The sequence below is a fragment of the Delphinapterus leucas genome, chromosome 2 (genome assembly GCF_059928025.1).
Source record: "Delphinapterus leucas isolate spDelLeu-1000000601 "Yukka" chromosome 2, BTC_Dleu_Yukka2, whole genome shotgun sequence".
In the NCBI taxonomy this organism is placed as follows: Eukaryota; Metazoa; Chordata; class Mammalia; order Artiodactyla; family Monodontidae; genus Delphinapterus; species Delphinapterus leucas.
This window is the reverse complement of record NC_143130.1, coordinates 70,988,862-71,008,322: the sequence shown is the minus strand read 5'-3', so window position 1 is coordinate 71,008,322 and position 19,461 is coordinate 70,988,862. Positions and strand designations below refer to the sequence as shown.

Genomic DNA, 19,461 nt, shown 5'->3' with positions numbered 1-19,461 from the left:
ATTTTCCAAAATAAGGCCATAGATGGGAATTGTATCAGCACATTGGGGACCGACAGCATGTGGACTCTGTCGGCGCTCTGTAAGAAACACCCCTCAATCAGGCAGACGCACGTCATCGCGGCCTGCTGGGGGTGGGTCGGGGCTGAAGGCAGGGGAGCTGTAGGTGCCCTCTCAGGACAGGGGGACCAGAGAGACCTTTGCTCTGGCTGAGGTTCTCCATCAGAAGCCCATCAAGGCAACCGGGGGGCCTCTGGGGTACCCTGGAATTTGCTTTACATGTTTCTCTTTAAGGGGGCCACGTCCTTCCCTGGTGCAGGAGAACCTGATTTACTCAAAGCCCTTCCTGCTTGGAGTTTGGCCCGGCAGTTTCAGCAAGTCAGTGGCACCTCCTCCAGGACAGGGTCTAGCAAGGCAGTCCGTATCTCTGGCTCTGGGAAGAACCCTGTCACCAAAGCGGGAAAAGGCATTCTGACAAGTGTGTGTGTGCTTCTGTACATGCTTAACCTCCCCCAACCCACCCCTTTCCCAATGTCTTGCAGGAGACAGACCGTGACCAGCACCCCCTGCTGGATCGAGCTGCACCTGAATGGGCCTTTGCAGTGGCTTGACAAGGTCCTCACCCAGATGGGCTCCCCGAGCATCCGCTGCTCCAGTGTGTCTTAGAGACGCTAGGTGTGAAGGGGGAGGGCGGGGAGGGTGGGCTTGGGGAAAGTGGCCATGTAGGAGGTGGAGAAATCAGAACTCAAATCACGGTTGTCAAAGAAGAAGAAATTTTTCTCCCTCAACCAAAGTGGCACGAGCCTGTTTTACAGAACATGAAAGCAAACCCAGAGATGGATTTTTATGAACAGCTGTGTCTGCTGAACACATCTGCCCTTTGGCCCTGGTGTGAAGGGCAAGAAATGGCTTCTGCTCTGGTGGCTTGAGCAAACAGGTAGTATTTTACCACCTGCCCCCTCCCCCAGCCCCCTTTTCTTTTAATGACAGCAAACTGAGATGTCACTGCCCAACAGGAAACGGCCCTGTGGTCAGGACCGAGTGCGGAATTCGCCTTGGGCACTCTAGAGGCAGGGAGAAGCCGGCAGGCAGGGGTATAAGCGGGGTATAAGCGCACCTCGGGCCCAGCCCTCCTCTTCCAGTGAGCATTCCTGAACCCCAGCAGCGTCAGACCTTGCACCCTGGGGGCTGAATTGACTTGGGGTGGGGAGGGGTCTTGTCTGTCTCCACCCCTCGGGGAGCATACTGATTGGTGTGAGCGAGTGTGTCCAGAACCGAGCACACAGGGACCGGTGGGAAAAGGTGGTGACACCTCTTCTTTAAAAACACTCTTAAAAGTTGTCTGCATTTTCAGCAGTTGGAAGGATCTGTTGAGGCTCAAGCACGTAGGAAATGTATAGTTTGTAGCATCACGTTAATCTCAAAGAGATTTGAATTATGTAAAGTGTTCCCGGGAAGCAGGAGGCAGTTGTCCGTGGTGGTGTTCAGGCTGAGGCAGCACCACCACGGTGCGCGGGTCTCCGGTCACCTGTAAGAGCTCGCTCCGCTTTCTCATGCATTCGGCTACATTGGCTGATGTAGTCAGTTGCGTTAATTAAATGAACTTTATCGTATGCTCTTTTAAACCTTTGTTTTATATTTAAAAAAAAACAAAACAAAACCCTGGGTTGGCACGTTGATTGGGAAACCAGAGGGGGACCCAGCAACTTTTCCCCCAAAGTGAAGCTTTTCCAGGTTTTGTTGAGAAGACACCACCTGCCAGCACTTTCGGAAGCTGAAATTAACAGAAGCAAATTCACCAGGAGGGAAAGATCTCAGGCCAACACAAAAGCAAATGAAAGGGCTATTGAAAATTTTTTTTACACCTTTGAAAATTGCAGGTTTGGTGCAAAGAGGTCTGTCATCTTTCCCCTGGGATATGAGATTATCTAGCTCACAGTAGAGGATCATCAGTGACAACTCTAGCAGTTACAATGTGTAATAAGTACTGCTCCCAGTGGCAATTAGTGAGGAAACTACTATAAGTTATTTCAACTGGAAAAAAAAAAAGAGCCCTCTTCTACTGGCCTTTTGCAGAATACAGCAGATGGAATTGCCACTTGCAATTGGTACTTTATACTTTGCTGCTGTTTTTGTATGAAATGACTTATCCCATATTTTTGCATGGATTTCTACCAGGAAAAATAAAGGGATTTCCTATGGAAGTCCTGTCTTAATTGCAGGTGAAGGGAAGAAAGTGTACACTTTTGGCAGGTATAAACCTCAAATGTGATGACATTTCTGATGCTATGTGGAGATGTTCGGGGCTTCCTGGGTGCCTCACTTACAGGATCCTAGGCCTCTGAAGCTCCAGCCCTGAAGTTTCCAGGTAGGAGAGCTGCTTGCCAAGCCTCCAGAGGACATAGGAAGAGACAAGAGTACCCTGCCAGACCTGGGCTGGTCTTTGCGCAGGACTGTCGACACAGAGCCGGAGACGGTGTGTAGTCCCTCACTCCACCTGAGGGGGCCAGATACTGCAAGTCTGAAGTTCGTGCCTGGTATGAAATGATGGTGGACTGCTTCTTTTAGATACAGGAAATCATCTGAACCTCCTGCATGTGTGTTCCTGCTCCCAGTCTGGTCTGAGACTCATGGTATGACTTCTTCTTCCATTTTGGCCTCGGCTGAAGCCATCGTGGTGCCCCCTCTAAAAGCCATGGGGAGCAGTCTCTGAGGGCCCGCGTTCTCCACCTGCTAACGTGATCTCCTGTGAGCGCTTCCTACGGCGCACAGCTGTCCCCCAGGTACTTGGGAACCGGCTTCAGGTACAGCCCAATTTGGGTGATCTTGTTGGTCACATCTGGCTGCATTTGGATGGTGTCTCAGAACCCTCAGTGCTCAAAGCTAAAGGCTACTTCTAGGAGGCATGAAGTTTTAATTTTGTGTTTTTCCGAAAGCTACTTGCTTGGCCCTTTTTCTTTATAGACTAGACTGCTGGAGGAGGATGAGAGGAAAAAGTGGGGAAGCCCACCTTCAGCACCATTGAAAAGAAATTTGGTTGTACCCAGAGGTTAGGATCTGGTTTCATTCCCACCCTAGAGGCTGCGTAGGTGGCTCTGAGGCACATGTAATATTAGTGTCCTTCAAGTCATAAAAATAGTTTAAAAATCCTATCGCCTGAAGGCATTTATACATTGAAAAACTTAAAGGACAGCTGAAAGGGGCAGGAGGAAATCGGGGCAGTTCTGGGGGGTGACGGTGGCTGCTGGAGACCCTTTTCAGTGCCGTTGTCCAGGCTGCACAACGTGCCTTGTTCCCCTGCCCCGGGCTCCCCGCCAGGCCACCTTCACCTTGAGAGTAGCTATAGCGCGGGGCCCTAGATCCTGGCCTCAGCACCTCCCTCAGGAGCCAGCTTGTATTCCCTTTCCTCTCCGCCCACTCCCTCCCCCCTCCTAACTTTATTTAGTACTTGGAGCCTTCCAGTGCAAGTAGGTAGCCGCCCCAGCGGTTCGGGTTACAGGCCTGTGCTGGCCAGTCTTCTCTGCTGGCCACCTTCCTGGCAGGCTGCAGATCTGACATTCTGAGACAAGCCCAGAGTCAGGAGCGGGGACTTGGACTCTTAGGAAGAACAGACATGAGGGCAAGGCTGCTGGCAGACTTTTCCATTGTCCTTATGTTGTCTGTGCTGTATTTTTTTTATTTACCATGGTGATTATTTTTTTAAATCATTGTTAATGTATTGGAATGAGCTGTAGCACGTATCTTGTGCTTAGTTTGTTTTTCTCCATCTCCCTCTGGCTTCCTAGAGTTTGGACGTATTCCAGGGCTAAATGCTTTTACTCACACCGCAGAAAAAGGTTTTCTTTAAGTAACGTGTGCATGTCATGCATGTATGTGAGTAGCTTGGGGAGACGGCAGATATCTGATTTCATTCTCAGCCCCAAGCTGCCGTTTCTGAGGCTCCGTGAGGGTCTCTGCGGGGTGAGAGCTCACATTAGAGCTCTCGTGAGGCCACTCTCTGTAGTCCTTAAAAGGAGAAGGGAGGGACAGGAATCTGCAGACTGCTCAGGGGACTGTTTACCAAGGGGGTTACCAAGTAGCAAGAGAGGGCATGAGTTTGGTTCCGGGCCCTGTGTCTTACTGTGTGACTAAGTGGCACAGTTGGGAGTTTTTCCCAAATCTACATCTTTGCTAGAAGAAAACCTCAACACAGCTAAGTTGTACCATTTTTCTTGGTGTGGCATAGATGTTCCCTTCTCGAACCCCTTCAAGTCAGTCTTTCAGGAGTATCAGCCACTCCGCAAGCAGAAAAACGTATGGATCAAAAATGAGGCACCTCTGATGGAAGAGCGGGGAAATGACTTGCGCTACAGGCAACCTTTCAGAAACACAGCTACCACATGCAAAAACTCGCGTATTGTGTAAACTGGATTGAGAAATTCTCTCAAGTGATCCTGTAATTTTTTTTCTTTTATGCTAAAGTAATGTACACTCGAGCATTCTGGTGTTTTTATATTTATGTAATAATTTCTTAAAACCATTCAAGACAGATAACTATTTAATTTTTTGAAGAAAGTTGGAAAAGGCTCTCCTCCCAAGGACAGTGGCTGGGAAGGGACGGGGCACAGCCAGTTCCAAACGCTGGTAGAGGGTGCAGTGGCTTTTGGGCTCAGCACCTGGGACGACTGACCCAGGCTGGCTCCCCACGTGGCAGCATGTGACACAGGCAGCTCAGAGTCGAATACAGGCCCTTATGTGGGGGGCCTCTGAACCAAGCCCCTCTCCCTTCCTAGGGGTGAGAACTGTACAGAGGGATGGAGCCATCTTCCTCCCGGAAGCCTTCATTCACCCTCAGTGCTGCTGTTGCAACGAGGCTGTTCTGGGCAGGACTCCTGTTTGGGTGTGCCTTTGGGTGGGGAAAAAGAACGCGGAGGAGGTTGATCACCTTCCCTTCTCAGCCAGCCTGACCTTTTAATACCTTTGTAAAAAGCATGTATGTATTTATAGTGTTTTAGATTTTTCTAACTTTTATCTTAAGAGCAGAGCACCTGTTTAAGCATTGTACCCCTATTGTTAAAGAACTGTGTCCTCTCTCCCCTGTAAGTGCCCTTCTAATAAACTTTTTCATTGAAAAGCTACTGGGCCAGAAGCTCGCTCTCATTCTCGCTGCCATGTCTGAGTGGAGAGAAGAGGTTAAAGGGCCCCAGGGGCTTCAGAGAAATGTGTCTCCAAGCCCAAGTGCACTTTGACCAAGGATGTGCCAGGTCCCATTCTGCCACAGCCCCGCTGCCCTCATTCACTCACCGAGGGCAACATGCAGTGCCAGCCAGTCCTGCAGGGATAGCGGGAGCCTCCGGGTCAGGCAAGTGAAGGTGTCAAATCTCCCAGTTGGCACGTCTCCCAGCGCCGCACAAGTCCCAGCGACGCTGTCTCCGTGTTGTTACTTCGCGTTCATTTCCTTTGTATTTGAGAGCCTTTGGCAAGTGAGTGGATGCCACCGGATTAATCCTGCCACAGGCAATGGAGGTGGGTTTCAGGTTCCAAAAGAAGCAGGTTTCCACACTCTCCAGCTCACATGACTTAGCTCCTGTGAAAATCCATTTTAAATTCCAAACGCCCAAGGAGAAAAGAGACTTCAAAATTGTTTTCCATGGCTGAATCTTACACTGACCCCAGCTGACGCGGATTAAGAAACAGGATGATTAAAACGAATAAACAATTCGGGGGAGGCGGAAGGGGGCTGGCGTAATTCTCTAGCTGGGCCACTTCTACAGCAGCCTTCCCTCCCAGGACCTCACCGGAGTCCACACATGCTGTACCAGGAGGGAGGCAGATTTCCCAGGAATGGCACCCACGTGCCTATAGGTTTGGCCTCCATGAACTACATCAAATCCCTACCTTCATTGTTATTTGGCCAGTTCTAGCCTCCCGCCCCTAAACGACTTTCCCCAAGGTTTTATCTAGTCAGTCTCTCGGCAAATGACTCTCACATCCCTACCTCTAAACCAACCTGTTCCTTGAGCGCCACAACTTTAAATTCCAGCTGCCTGTGAAACGCGATCCAAAACAACTCCCCCAAATTGAATCATCTCCCGTCTTGCCCAAGCAAGCTCCCTTTCCTGACTCTGTGTTTATCGGGAGCCCCCCACCGCCCCACCTTCTCCAAGTCCTGGGCAGCTTGATGCTTTCCTTTTCCTTGCTCCCCGCCACCTCCCACCTCTGCAGCTGCCCCTGGTGATCCAGCCTCCCTTTTGGAAAGGCCCTGAATGTCCGCTCTCCTCTTTTTCTCAGGCCTGCACCTCCCCCTTCCATGGGGGTATCCCCAGACCAGTGTCTGTACTCTTGACATTCCTCCCTGAGAGAGCTCATCTAACCTGTGTGATTTCAAGCCACATAAATGCTAAGGACTCCCAAATCAGTATTTCTAGCCCAGACATCAGTCCCCAGCTTCAGACTCATATCCAACAGCCTGCTGGCTACTGGTAAGCGGAGGTGCCACAAGTACCTCAAAACTCAGTTTAAAAACCGCAAGTCATCCTTGCCCTTACTGAACCATCGCCCTCTCCTGGCCTTCAGTCCCGCTTTGTATCAAAATCCTTTACTCGGCCCACGGCCACGAAGTCACAGTCATCCACCACTCCCTCACGCCCCACATCCGACCAGCCCTGTCCCTCTGTGCTCTCGGCCCTGTCCTCCAAGCCCTCTGTCACCTGGACAACTGCATGGCTTCCTAACCACTCTTTGAGCCTCCAGCCTGCTTTCCCATACATGTACCATCCACACTGCCCCCAGTGGCCTCCCTGACCTTAGACGGCGCCAGAGTCCACAGCACAAATTCTAAGGCCTTTAACATGGGCCACGTGACCCTCACCACCTGGCCCCTGTCCAGCTCTCACAGCTTGCTGCCTCGCCCCTGCAACCCCGTGTCGTGTTAAGTGCAGTTCCTCACGTATCACACACCAGTCTACACCCTGCTTCTCCCACCCTGCCTGACACCACCAATTCACCGGGCTAACCTTCCCTAATGCTCTGAGACTCACTTCAGAAAGGAAGCCTTTTGTGAATCTTCCCTGAGAGCAGGGTCTATATCTTCTTATTGTATCCTCAGCTTCTTTTGGCCACCACATATTTTTGCTGAATTCACTGAATGAATTGGTGCCTGTATCTAGTAGATTTTACCTTAGCAATGCCTTTTCCATCCATTTTCACTGTGCTGTCCTATACAAGTCCTTATGTATGGTTGAAGGAGCACCACCAAAATAAAGTTCCTGATTACCTTTTATCACGGCTATTCCAATATTCTCCTAATTTGTCACCCTCTAGTCCAGGGATGGCAAGTACAGGGCAAAATTACCAACTTTCACTAGTTCTCTATCCATGCAAAAACCACTCATCACACTGCTGGGTCCATTCTCAGCTTCAGAATCCTTCTCAACACAGCTCTCCAGGCAGACTGGTGATCAATTGGTGTTGGCTAGTCCTGCTGCCAGATTTTCCTGGAATTAATTACAGTTACATGTCTTCTACTCGAAACCCGCTGGCTCCTTGATTACCTCCCGAGTAGGCACAAAGCGGAATTCCAAGGTTCTCAGCATCACTCCATCCTTATCTACCACCATTTCTCTAGCTGGACTACTGGGGTTTCCCCAACATAACCCCTTGCTTTCTTATCTCCATACCTTTGTTCATGCCATAGCTTCCACTAAGAATTTTGCAGCCTTCACCCACGTACCTGCCCAAATTCTTATCCCCAAACGCTCAAGTCAAGCATCGCTTCCTCAAAGTCAATGGGTCTCAAAGTGTGGTCTCTGGTCGGCAACATCAGTATCACCTGGAAAGTTAGAAACCCACATTCCCCCAGACCTCCTGAATCAGAAATCCTGGGGTGGGGCCCTCCAGGTGATTCCGACATGGGCTCATGATTGAGAACCACTGCTCCAGGATGCACATCATGCTCTTCCCAACCCACTCGGCGCTCTCCTTCCACAGCAATTAAGGCCGGACACAGCACTCTTCACATCCTGCCCAGCATTCGACCTTTTGTAGCCTCACTTTGCTCGCCCCCTTCTGCCACCTGAGTTAGACAATGAGCTGCTAGGGAAGAGAACCCACGTCACGTCCTTACCCAAGTCTGCAGGTTCGGCCACGGCCAGCGCACTCTGTCACCAAGAAGGGTCCCAGCCAGTGCTGGCTGCACTGAGTCCTTGCTTCAGCTCTCATCAGGATAAAGGAACTGGTTGCAGTTGCTCGTCCTTAACTTCAAGTTTGAGGCCTTCTAACACCATTAATGACTTCCTGAGATTTCCTGGAACAACAGGATTGATGCAGACCATGTCCTTGGGCTTCAAAGGAACAGACTCTTCTCTCCTAAATTATGCTGCTGTTTCCATAAAGTTCCTACCCCAGGCCTCACTCAGCCTACATTTTGTAGCATTAAAGCCACCTGGTCGATAAGAGAAAAGGGAGAGGCAGTGGTTGGTCACATGCTTCACAGGAGAGAACCCGGGAGGCTTTCTGTGACCCATTTATGCCTCGCAGATTTATAGCTGTGAGGATCAAGTATTTGAGCCTATCAACATATACACAGATAAAAAAGGATTTTAGAGGAAAAAAAATGTTTTCTTCCCAAACCTGTGTTCTAAAGATGCAGTTAGTTATAACCATTAGGTCCAGGTTTTGAATCAATACTTTTCCAACAGGAAACAAAGTAGAACAGCACATCATTTAGAGCTGGACCAGGGCTCAGTAGTGTTCAACAAAAGATCACGCTGTTGCTATTACCTCTTTTCAATTCTTCATTCTGCAAATCAAAGAAACACCTCAGAATCGAGAAAGATACTTCCTATACTAGAGGAACTGTAACACACACTTAACTCTGAATAAAGACACCTACATTAGGAGCAAGGCTGGTGATGTTAATTAACAGGCACAGGTAATGCCCAAAATATAAAACTTAGAAAACGTCTAAGACCCCTTCTGCAAGAGCTTACATGCCAAAGGGGCAAGGATGGATCACTAAACTAAACCCCAAGTGGAATCTAAGTCAAAACTAGAACTTTGCCCTGCACTGTGAGCATGATGCTTTTAGGAACATACAAATTATGGGCAAGTTAATTGTTACGGTGTTGTTTTTAAATCTTGTACTAAGGGGGTACACTTGACCTGATTTTTCACACTTTCTCCTCCTACAGTCCTCTATGAGATAGGTATTTAATGATAGAATGCTGTAGCTAAACTGTCTTGCCTATTTTAAAGTTTTTTGGGTCGGGGGTGAAAGGCAGCTCTTAACTCATCCAGCATTCTCGGTCTCCATCAGTCAGAATGTTCAATGAATCAAACCGCTGACCACACTGGACACATGTTGGCTAAATTTAGCTTTGTATCAGCAAACACTCCAGCTCAGAATACTTCAGGGAGCTCTCATCTTACCCTCAGACAGTGATTCTTCAAAGACTGTTTTTCCACGGCAGGCCAAGGCAGGGCAAGGGGCACTCCACGTGCTCTCTCGATGGCCACTGTCAAGAGACTGACCCAAGGTTAAGGGAATCTGACAGGCCACGGCAAAAATGTTTATCCTCACCTCTCCATGGTGGGAACACGAAGTTAGCAACAGATCACATTTCCTTTGTTATAAGTAGTTTGCAGTAATGGCTTGACACGCTCTATGGGCCTTGAACCACATCCCATATTACTCAGCCATCTAAGTCTAGCATCCCTGAATCTCCAGCTTCTCTGAATTAGATGTGGCCAAGTTCTATAAAAAGAGAGCAAGCAAACTGGTTCTGTCAATCTTCTCATATTCTGGCAGGATAACATATCTTAAAATTATAAAAATATCTATGTCTTCATCACTCTAAAATTATTACATAACATATGATTTTCTCAGGGAAATAAAAAGTTTATTCTTGTCTCTCCCTACCTCCCAACACTCATGGACCTTAAAACTTTAGGATCATGTTCATCAAAACTATTGAATGCAAGTCCAAACCAGCTTTAAGTGCCCACTATGTGCCAGACACCGTGTTACACAAACAGAAAAATGCTTAAGGAAAAAATAAAGCCGAGGTTCTTGTTTTAAATCCCAGATGGACAGTCCATAATAACTTATGGTGGCATGTACATAGGTCACTTTAGATAGAATGCAATTTTTATTACACTATTAGCTCATGATCACTCTTCTTAAAATGGGCCTTTAGTAGATACCACTGGACACTTTAATCTCACATCTCCCCTAGAAGGGGCCAATACCCCCAGATAGCTGAGATCTTGAAAACATGACTTGATATTATACATTTAAATGGTGGATTCTAAAAGAGTGAGTTTGACAAACTCTTAGATTATTTGCTGTTTATGCCTAATCCAATAAAGGAAGGCTTCCCCACCCCCCCCAAAAAAACCAACAAAATCATAAAAATACACATAAGCAGACTTTATAAATAAATCACATTTTAATCACCTGGCTTTGTTTAATCCACAAAATCAAGTTCACAGCTTTTTCTAGTTTGTTTTCCCTAACCACGTGACCTAATGTATTTTCTGAAACCTTTCATGTTTTAAGAAAAATATCTTCCACCTTTCATCTTGCAACCCCAGGGCCAGCTTCCCTTATATTCCCAGTCAATGGCTGATGCAGTTACCTCAAAGAAACACTGATGGAATGATAGTAAACTACAGTCTCAAAGACCTTCAGAATAGTGAAAAGAAAAAAGAAAAGAAAGAAAAAGAAAAAAAGTATCAAGCAAGATAGCCTCCAATGTTCCCTGGAATGGCTCCAATCACTGAAACCTTCCCTCCTGCAGTCACCCTGGCCCGGAACCTGGAGCATTCCAGTCATTCTGCCATCTGTCAGGTTCTGCAGTGCTTAGAAGGTGTTGCACAAAGGTGTCTGAAACTTGTTTCTGCTGGTGACCTAAGAGGTTCCTACCCACACTAGGCCAGCAGCAGTTCTCAGGCCATGTGCCCTGAGCCAGTTTAGAGCCATGGCAGTGACTACCACAGTAAAGGCTCATGACATGCATTACAAAGTACCTACGAAAACAGAAATAAGGATTACATTTGCTCTATTTCCCACTCTTCCTCTGGAAACTTTCCCCTTGGTGATCAGTTCCCCTAGAGCTGACCCACCCAGCCCTGGAAGTAACACAAGGTACTCAGGGATTCACTGCCTAACATTTCATATCCTTTCCCACCACGCCCACTCCTTAGTGTTACTATTTTGGCAGTGATCTCCGGCTTTCAGAAAGAGAAAAGGAAACTTGCCTTGTTTTGAGGGTATAAGTTGTGACAACACAGCTCTGCCATCTCAAGTAGCGAACTCTAAGAAAGAAAACTTTCTCCACGGTAACACTAATGCGAGTGTCTCAGGATATGATCATACCGTTTCAGTGGCCTATAGAGGGAATTCCTTAAGCTGCTCTCTCTTACACACGCACATCGACAGACCCACAACTTGGTAGAGGAGGGTTTATTTTATCCCTACCAGAGTGGGAAACTCTTGCATCATTTACTACAGTCTAAAAATTCACAATGTTTCTCAATACTTTCTAGCATGAGCTCAGATACTGTATTTCAAATGAAATGCCCAGATGCATTTTTTTTTTTTTTTTTTTTAGCTAGAGACTAACCTGAGGGGCAGTGGCTTTGGCACATAGTCTATAGTACAGCACAGATTAAATCTTTCCTCCCATCAAAAGCATCAAACCTCAGAGCAGCAAGTTCCTTGACAGAAAGAATCCAGAACCCAGGAAAGGTGGCACAAGCTCCCGATCTGCAGTGATCAAGTGTGAACGCGGGGAATGCTGCTTAGAAGACTGACTAGGAATGGCTTGGTGGTTCTTCGCCTTTAACTTGGTCACATCACACAGGCCTTTGAGCCTCATCCCACCCCTGTTCCTAGAGCAAAAAAGTGTATTTGAGAATTCCTCACTCATTGTCATTCTCACTCCCCCACGATATTCTGAGGGAGGAGAGATTTCTGCTTTACCCCCTGCTAAAAACTAAAATTCACGGGAGCCTATAAACAAGTCAGGCGGCCAACATGATGATGGGGAGCTCAGCAAAAGATGACTGGGTTGAGTAGGGAAGTATCTCAGGTAGAGGGAGCTAGGGTCTTTGGTAGTCAAGCCCTAGCATGAATAATTTAGTGTTCTTCATCAGATGAAAGGCCTTCAATTTCATCTCTGTCTCCCCCAATTGCCATCCAGAAAGCTTTGGCCACCTGTGGAGAGAAGCAAGCAACACACTGTAGGCAACAACTGAATTTCAGCTCGTTTCATATGTTATACACAGAACTGATTAAGACTTAAAATTCTACACCCTGCCCTAAAGCGCTCTGGCAACATCTATCAAAACCCCCTGAACACCCTGACCCATGACTTCTACTCCTAGACTTTTTACTGAGGATATAATCAGAGCTGTTTACACAGGTGATGTATAAGGATACACACAGCTTCACTACAGAAGAAAAAAAAAGGCACATGACCTAAATGTCCAAAAGGGAAACTGGATAAATAAATTAAGACACATTCATACAATGGAATACCATAAACCATATACATTTCCTGCCAAGAACGTGTTGTGTTGGTAATAACCAAACCAAACCAAACAAAATAACTAAGCGTTTTCCAGTCTAACAGCTAAGAAGGCAAACATCCTGAGTCTCAATGTTCCATGTCACTCAACATACACTGGAAAATCTTGGTTTGACTGCAGCAACTATATTACTACTGGGTAAATATTCAATTAGTTATAAGTTAATATCCAACAAAAAGTTCACAGTAAGATACTTCAGAAGTAAACAAGTGTGATATACCATTCTTATAGCACTGGACCTGCTGTAGGTACTCCATAAATACCTGACTGATTTTCTCACCTTTTCTGCATGCAACTTTCTTTGCTCGTGAGGAAGCGTCGCAGCCTTGTCTAGGGGGAAAATATATCTTAAGAAATTCATCTAATAGCACGGGACAATCTGGAATGCATGGATGTTCTAACACTAGAAGATGGGAAATGGGTTTCACAGACACATTTATGGTGTAGTCATTATAGCTGTTAGGAAGTTTAAGTCTTCCAAATTTTCCAGATGAGAATGATGTGAGTAAATTGGTAGGGATCTTACTGATTCCATGTTAATGAGACACACTGAAAGAAACAGAGACAGGCAAAAGAAGGGAAAGTAAGAGGAAAAAGAATGAAGAAAGAGGAAAATTTTCCCAAGGAAATTTTTACTAACAGGATGGCACAGTCCTCCAGTACCCAAGTTTCTCAGATGAGGCCAGAGCATGGAATGCAATCAGCAGTTACAAAGTAAAATCCTACTATACAAAATAGAAGAGCATCAATATGGGAATCTGTTAGACACAATGGATCCGATTACCTTTCATTTCTTTTAACTTTGAAAATAGTCTTTCAAAATTCTCCAAATCTCCTCCACCTGTAGTAAGACTGGCTAGTTCTTGAATATCCAGGTCTAACGTGGGATCTGAAATAAGGATTCGCCACACATTACTTATGTATGTGCTAAATACACAGAATCCAAAAGCAATCAATCTGGCTTTGATGAAAGTTACCACTGAGTGAGTGCCCACTGGGAACCAGCCGTACAGCTCATAGTGCTGCATCCTGCTTGGCTGGTAGTGGGCCCTCACAAATGAAGAGTAACTCATTTTATCCGTAAAACACTGTAACGAGGCAAGGAATTCTGTTTCCACTTTTCTAGAGAAAACTAGAGCTCAGAGATCAAGTGACCTTGCTCAAGGTCACAGCTAATAAGTGTGACCTTGGATTCAGACTTACATGTTTCCAATTCTAAAGGTCATGCCCTGCACTAAGGTCCACAGATTCAATAAATGCCTGAAATTTATACCATATTTTACTGGTCAACAAATATTTTCACATCTGTTATTGACAACCATATAAGGTGGTTAGGACAGATACCACTGTCCACAATTTACACATGAAGCAAGCTGAGTTTAAAAATGAACTCATCTAAAATTACAGCCATTCAGAGGTAGAGCCAACTTAAATTCCTTTTTCTTACCACAAATCCTTTACTATTTCTACCTCGGCATGTGGCTTCTTTATCAAACTTAGTTTTTAATCAGAATTTTCACTCAGCCCCCATTCCAGGCCAGTCACCTCTAGGATGTCTTCCCTGACCGTCCCAGCTCACAGGTCTCCTTCCTTAGGATTTGTCCCACACTTAGTGTTTATAGAGCTGTCTTGGCACTGGCATACACTACTCTGTATGCTAGCATCTGTCTACTGTTACTATAACAAATACTACAGTAAGAGAGAGAGTTTGCTTTGTCCCCACCACTGAGTCCATTAACTTATACGATTCCGTTTCATTTTTGCAACAGCGATGTGAGGAAAGATTTGTCACCCCTATTTTATAGAAGGGGAAACTAAGGCCCACGGATGCTAAATAACTTACTCAAGGTCATCTCACTACTAGTGGTAGAGCCATGATCTGAACCCAGTTGTCCAGGATTCCAAGCCCATGACTTTACCCATTACATTACATTACAAGGCCTGTCTCTGCATTTTTAGACTATAAGCTCCTTGAAGACAAGGATGATAATTCTTTACATATACTACAATGTCATACAGATAATTTGATGTTAAAGATGCATTTGGTTAATAAATTTGCTTTAGTTCAATGGGCATGCCATGGTGGCAGATGGTATATAGGGCTAGAGATAAAATATTTGTGATTAATCTGTATACATGATACCTGAACTGTGGATGTGGACAGAATCACTTCATGCTTAAATACAGGTTTGGAAGAGGAGTTTAGATGGAACATTGAGGAATGGCGATATTTAAAGGCTGGGTAAAGGAGTGTAATCTTCCAAAGCAAGAGAAGGAATCATCAGAGAGGTAGGAAGAACATCAGGAGATGTGTTGGGTGAGTCAAGAGAAGATAATGTTTCAGAAAGGGACTGATTCGTAATACTGAATGCCGCCAAGAGGTCAAGATGGGGACTGGAGGACATCTATTAGATTGAGTGGCATGGAAGTCGTTGGTGAGCTGTTTTCATGGAAAATGGGAGCAAGAGCTAGATGGCAATGAACTGAGGAATGGAAATAAGTAAAGAGAGGAGGGAGATGTGGGGTTGAGGAAGTGTTTTACTTTGTTTGGTTTTGTCTTTTTAAAGAATTTTGAAATAACTGTAGTCTTACAAAAAAAGTTGCAAAAATAGTACAGAGCCTTCCGATATGCCCTTCCCCCACCCTCCCTCAGTGTTAACATCTTATATAACCATGGTACAATTATAAACATCGCAAAGTTAATAATGGAACAGTGCTACTGACTAAACTACAGACTTCATTCAACCTTCATCAGTTTTTCCACTAATATCCTTTTTTCTGTTCCAGGATCCAATTCAGGATTCTACACAGAATTTAGTGGTCAAATCTCCTTAGTCTTCTCCAATTTGTGACAGTTCCTAAGTCCTGCCTTGTCTTTCATGATTTTGACACTTCTGAAGAGTACTGGCCAGTTAGTTTGTACAATACCCCTCAATTTGGGTGTGTCTGATGTTTTCTTATTATTAGATTGAGGTTATGGACCTTTGGCAGGAACACCACAGAAGTGAGTGCCCTTTCAGTGCATCATTTTGGAGGGAGATGATGTCAATATGTCCTGTTACTGGTGATGTAACCTTCATCACTTAAAGTGGTATCTGCCAGGTTTTTCCAGTATAAAGTTACTATTTTCCCCTTTGTAATAAATAACTTGGGAAAGATACTTCTTGACTATGGAAATGTCGTGTTTCTTCTTAAACTTTCATCTACTAATTTCACCATTCATCAGTGGATCTTGCCTGCGACAACTATTACTGTGGTGTGTGGCTAAGGGTAATTTTCTATTTCCCTCATAATGTCTACATGTATTAATTGGAATTCTTCTGTAAGGAGGAGCAGCCTTTTCTTTTCCAGTTATGCATTTATTCAATTATTTATTTAAATTAGTATGGATACGTATTTTATTCTACGGGTTACAGCCCAATACTATGTTAATTTACTTTGCTGGTCAAATTGTTCCAGCTTTAGCCATTGGAAGCTCTTGCAGGTTGGTTCCTGTGCCCTTTCAACATGCCCCCATTCTTTTCTTGAGCACTTCTTTACTTTCTGGCACCATGATGCTCCACGTTCATCCTGCATTCTTCCTGCCCCAGCCCTGAATCAACCACTTCTCCAAGTAGCCCTGGTACCTTTTCTTGGAGAATAGTATTTAGAAACCAAGATCTAAGTACTAAATAGGTCCACTGCTATTATTGTTGCTTCTAGGTCCTCCCAGTGGACAGAGCTAGGAAATATATATATGTATTTACACATGCATACACATATCTATATTTATTTCTCTACTGCTCTAACTATATTTTAAAACCCAAGAGTTCATGCTGATACCTTCAATTCTAGTTCAGTACCAAAGGGTTCATCCCAGCCTTCCCCTTTCCTTATTTGTAACTTCTTTCTCTGACAGTGAGAAACCTAGCTCTCATTATCTATGCTATATTTTCTTATTCTTTCAACTGTAATATATATAAAATATATTACATATAAATATTCAGAATTTCGAACCCATACCCCTGTAAGAATCAAATTTATTCAACAGAGTGCAGGATTTCTGTTCATTTCTTTTTGGTTTTGGCCTCATGGTATCCAGTCAGAATACCATTTTCCCAAATTCTTTCAGTTAGTTATTTTCCCCACCTCCTTCAGTGTGGTCAATGGTTTGTTTTCATGGCAGAGATTTTAGCAGGTTTAGAAGCTAATATGAAGGGTTCAACTGAGAGGATGAGGTTGAATAAACTAGAGAAAAATTATACACCAATTTTTCCTTCTTAATATGTTTCTATAACCAATCATTTAAGTTTTCTACATGGATTATCTTACAAACAGAAAAAAAATAGTTTTTAAAACTTATTACTGCACATGGGCCCTCTGTGGCATAAAAAGAAGTAGTGACTTCAGTAGCTCCCTGACAAAAGAACGTTTATAGTTATTGTTAACTAAGCTCCTTGGCTTTCTGGATTTTGGGCAGCAAACTGGATTCCAGTTTCAGCTCTAGTACCTTCTTGTTAGGTGCCCTTGGACAAGTTATTAAACTGCTCTGGGCCTCATCTTCATCTCTGTAAAATAACTTCTCTGCCAAACTGCATTACCAAATGAGAATGTGGACATAAAAGAATTTAAAAAAGATATGGGAGGGCTTATAAAGCTGTATTATTCTTGTTACCATCAATTCTGACTACTGTGAAATACTATGAAAAAACTGTGTAATATGGAGATATAAAGCTGTTTCACCACCTGGTTCTGTCTGTTCTAGCTAAGATGATCGTAATCACGATCCTGCTGACAGAATCAGCAGGACAATGGTGCCCACAATTTGTAATGTATTTACTCTCCCTCCTTTTTCTGACAGCCGTCCACAAGGCTAACATTCAATTGGGGTGCACTATCAACTTCCTTCCCTCGTCCTCATTTAAAGTCAATTTCCCCTTGGATGATTTATACCCCGATACATGGGTTACTGCAAGTTCCACAGAGCTGTCACTTAGCAGCCAGAGAGGTGCTTACCCACGATGCTATCGACCTGAGTGTCTGTTGTATTAGATGCACCACCTCGATTATCCAAGAGGGGTTCAGTCCTCTCTGCTGCTGGCAACTGGGGCTGCTGGTGAGGAAAATACACACAAGTAACAATTTAACAGGAGGTTGCTTCCGAACTAAATCCAAAAAGGCTCGCACTTCCACCCTCTGGTTAGCTTTGGAGAAGCAGTAATAGGAGCAAGACACAAAGAGAGATGGAAGAAGGATCACGGTCACATTAAACAAAAGGGTAAAAATTCACTAATTCAGCAGTGTTTCTCCTCAAGGAAAAATTAAAAAGTATTATGATTTTGCTATTGACTATTAAAACATACTGTTTGCTTTAAGATCATGTTTTATTCAAAATCTGAAAATGTATAAGATCCTATCACAAACAGCTCAGACTGAGGAAGAAGGTCCCAGAAAGACAATGTGGCACTACGTAATGTGTTCGTGGTTCCAACCTGCCAACCAAGGCAGACCTGGACCAAAGTCCTTGAGGACAGAGGGTTGAAATCAGCCTATTTAAGCTCATCAAGGGCAAGGACCTTGCCTCAGATTGTACAGGACACAGGAAGTACTTAAAAAGAACCATTAATTTTATTTTATATTTAAAGACTTTGGGGCAACTTTATGCCTTAAGGAAATCCTAGCACATTTTTAAAAGCACTCTAGCAAAAACACATGGAACAGCCCAAATTGCAAACATCTTGAAAGGGCTTACTGCTTTAATGCTGAACTAGCCTGCCCTTAACAGCTAGCAGGCATAAAGAGGGCTGTTTTAGGTTCTCCTTTTATCTATTGCTAATATTCTCTGCCACTTCTTAAATGGAAAGGAGAAAATGATGAATGGTGTGAAGATTCATAATGACGAGTAGAAATTAAAGCCAAAGAAGAGAAAACATCCAGGAAAAATCTCTACCTCTGAGTGGCAGGTCTCTGCTGATCCAGTGCTATGGTTTGCTCCAGCCAATGAGCTGAGAAGGTTAAAGCCTTGGTTCCTATCTGAAAAGAAAAAATACAATCACTGAAATTTTCAATTTACATTTAAAACTGTTAAAATGACTGTGATGATGAAATAATAGCTATTTCCTCATTATAAAAGTTCTAACTATAAAAAACAGTTACTATCAGTTACAAAACTCTAAATTCCAGATAACTTTAAATCACATAATATTAGTCCAGGTCAAATATATGGCAGGGCCATTACAACAAACAAAAGGCCATTCAGTAGTTCTGTTTGCAAAGATGAACAGAACTGATGGTTTAATAGTTACTATGAACTAATACTTCAGTGTTTTAAACAATTAAAAAAATTAAGAAGAATCAATACCAAGGCATTATTATCAGGTGAAATGAACATTCACGCTTTCTTGAAATAAAGCTCTGTTTATGCAGTTAAGGTTGCCAATACTTCCGATATTTATGTTTATAATGGAGGACAAATCTAGAGCAAAATATCAGAACCCAGTCCTGATCTGACAGCGTTCCCCAGAATCACCTGGACGCTTATTAAAATTACCCAGTATTCAAGGACCCAACTTCAGACTGAGGCGGCATCTATGGAACAGAGGCCAAGGAATTTGAACTTTTAGCAAGTACTCCAGGAGAGTCCTCAGGATCAGGAAAATTGGAAAAAAAAACAAAAACCAAACAACAAAAAAAAACTGCCTGAGAGTAGAATGTGAAACCCACAATTCAAGAGTCCAGTGGTACAGAAGTCAAAGAACTGCTCTCTCAGGAAGACAACTTCTTCCCACCTTGCCTCTCCTCTCCCTATAGCTTCCCTGGACCCATTCTCATCTGTCTTCAAAACAACCTACAGACCTCCTAGGTCCTCTCCCTTGCCAGGTGAAACCTGTTGTCAGATAGTCACACAAAGTATCA

General features: G+C 44.3%; 2 protein-coding genes across 8 annotated transcripts in view; one reads left to right on the top strand and one right to left on the bottom strand.

The window, feature by feature from the left end:
- SMAD3 (SMAD family member 3) overlaps positions 1–5,114 on the top strand; it is a 119,218-nt gene extending 114,104 nt beyond the window's left edge. The window contains exon 9 of the mRNA XM_022579859.2: positions 540–5,114. Within this exon, the coding sequence (XP_022435567.1) occupies positions 540–663 (124 nt within the window). The 3' untranslated portion in view covers positions 664–5,114. The remainder of the gene's footprint in view (positions 1–539) is intronic.
- AAGAB (alpha and gamma adaptin binding protein) overlaps positions 4,517–19,461 on the bottom strand; it is an 89,843-nt gene continuing 74,898 nt past the window's right edge. For 3 of the 7 annotated variants that reach the window (XM_022579863.3, XM_089907077.1, XM_089907076.1), the window contains 8 exons: positions 18,497–18,579; positions 17,563–17,659; positions 13,352–13,456; positions 12,848–12,897; positions 9,406–12,193; positions 8,608–8,776; positions 5,281–8,281; positions 4,517–4,882 (listed from right to left, as the gene is read on the bottom strand). In XM_022579863.3, the coding sequence (XP_022435571.1) occupies positions 12,116–12,193; positions 12,848–12,897; positions 13,352–13,456; positions 17,563–17,659; positions 18,497–18,579 (413 nt within the window). In that variant the 3' untranslated portion in view covers positions 4,517–4,882; positions 5,281–8,281; positions 8,608–8,776; positions 9,406–12,115. The remainder of the gene's footprint in view (positions 4,883–5,280; positions 8,282–8,607; positions 8,777–9,405; positions 12,194–12,847; positions 12,898–13,351; positions 13,457–17,562; positions 17,660–18,496; positions 18,580–19,461) is intronic. The other 4 variants (XM_089907072.1, XM_089907073.1, XM_089907074.1 and 1 more) reach the window with 4 other exon arrangements.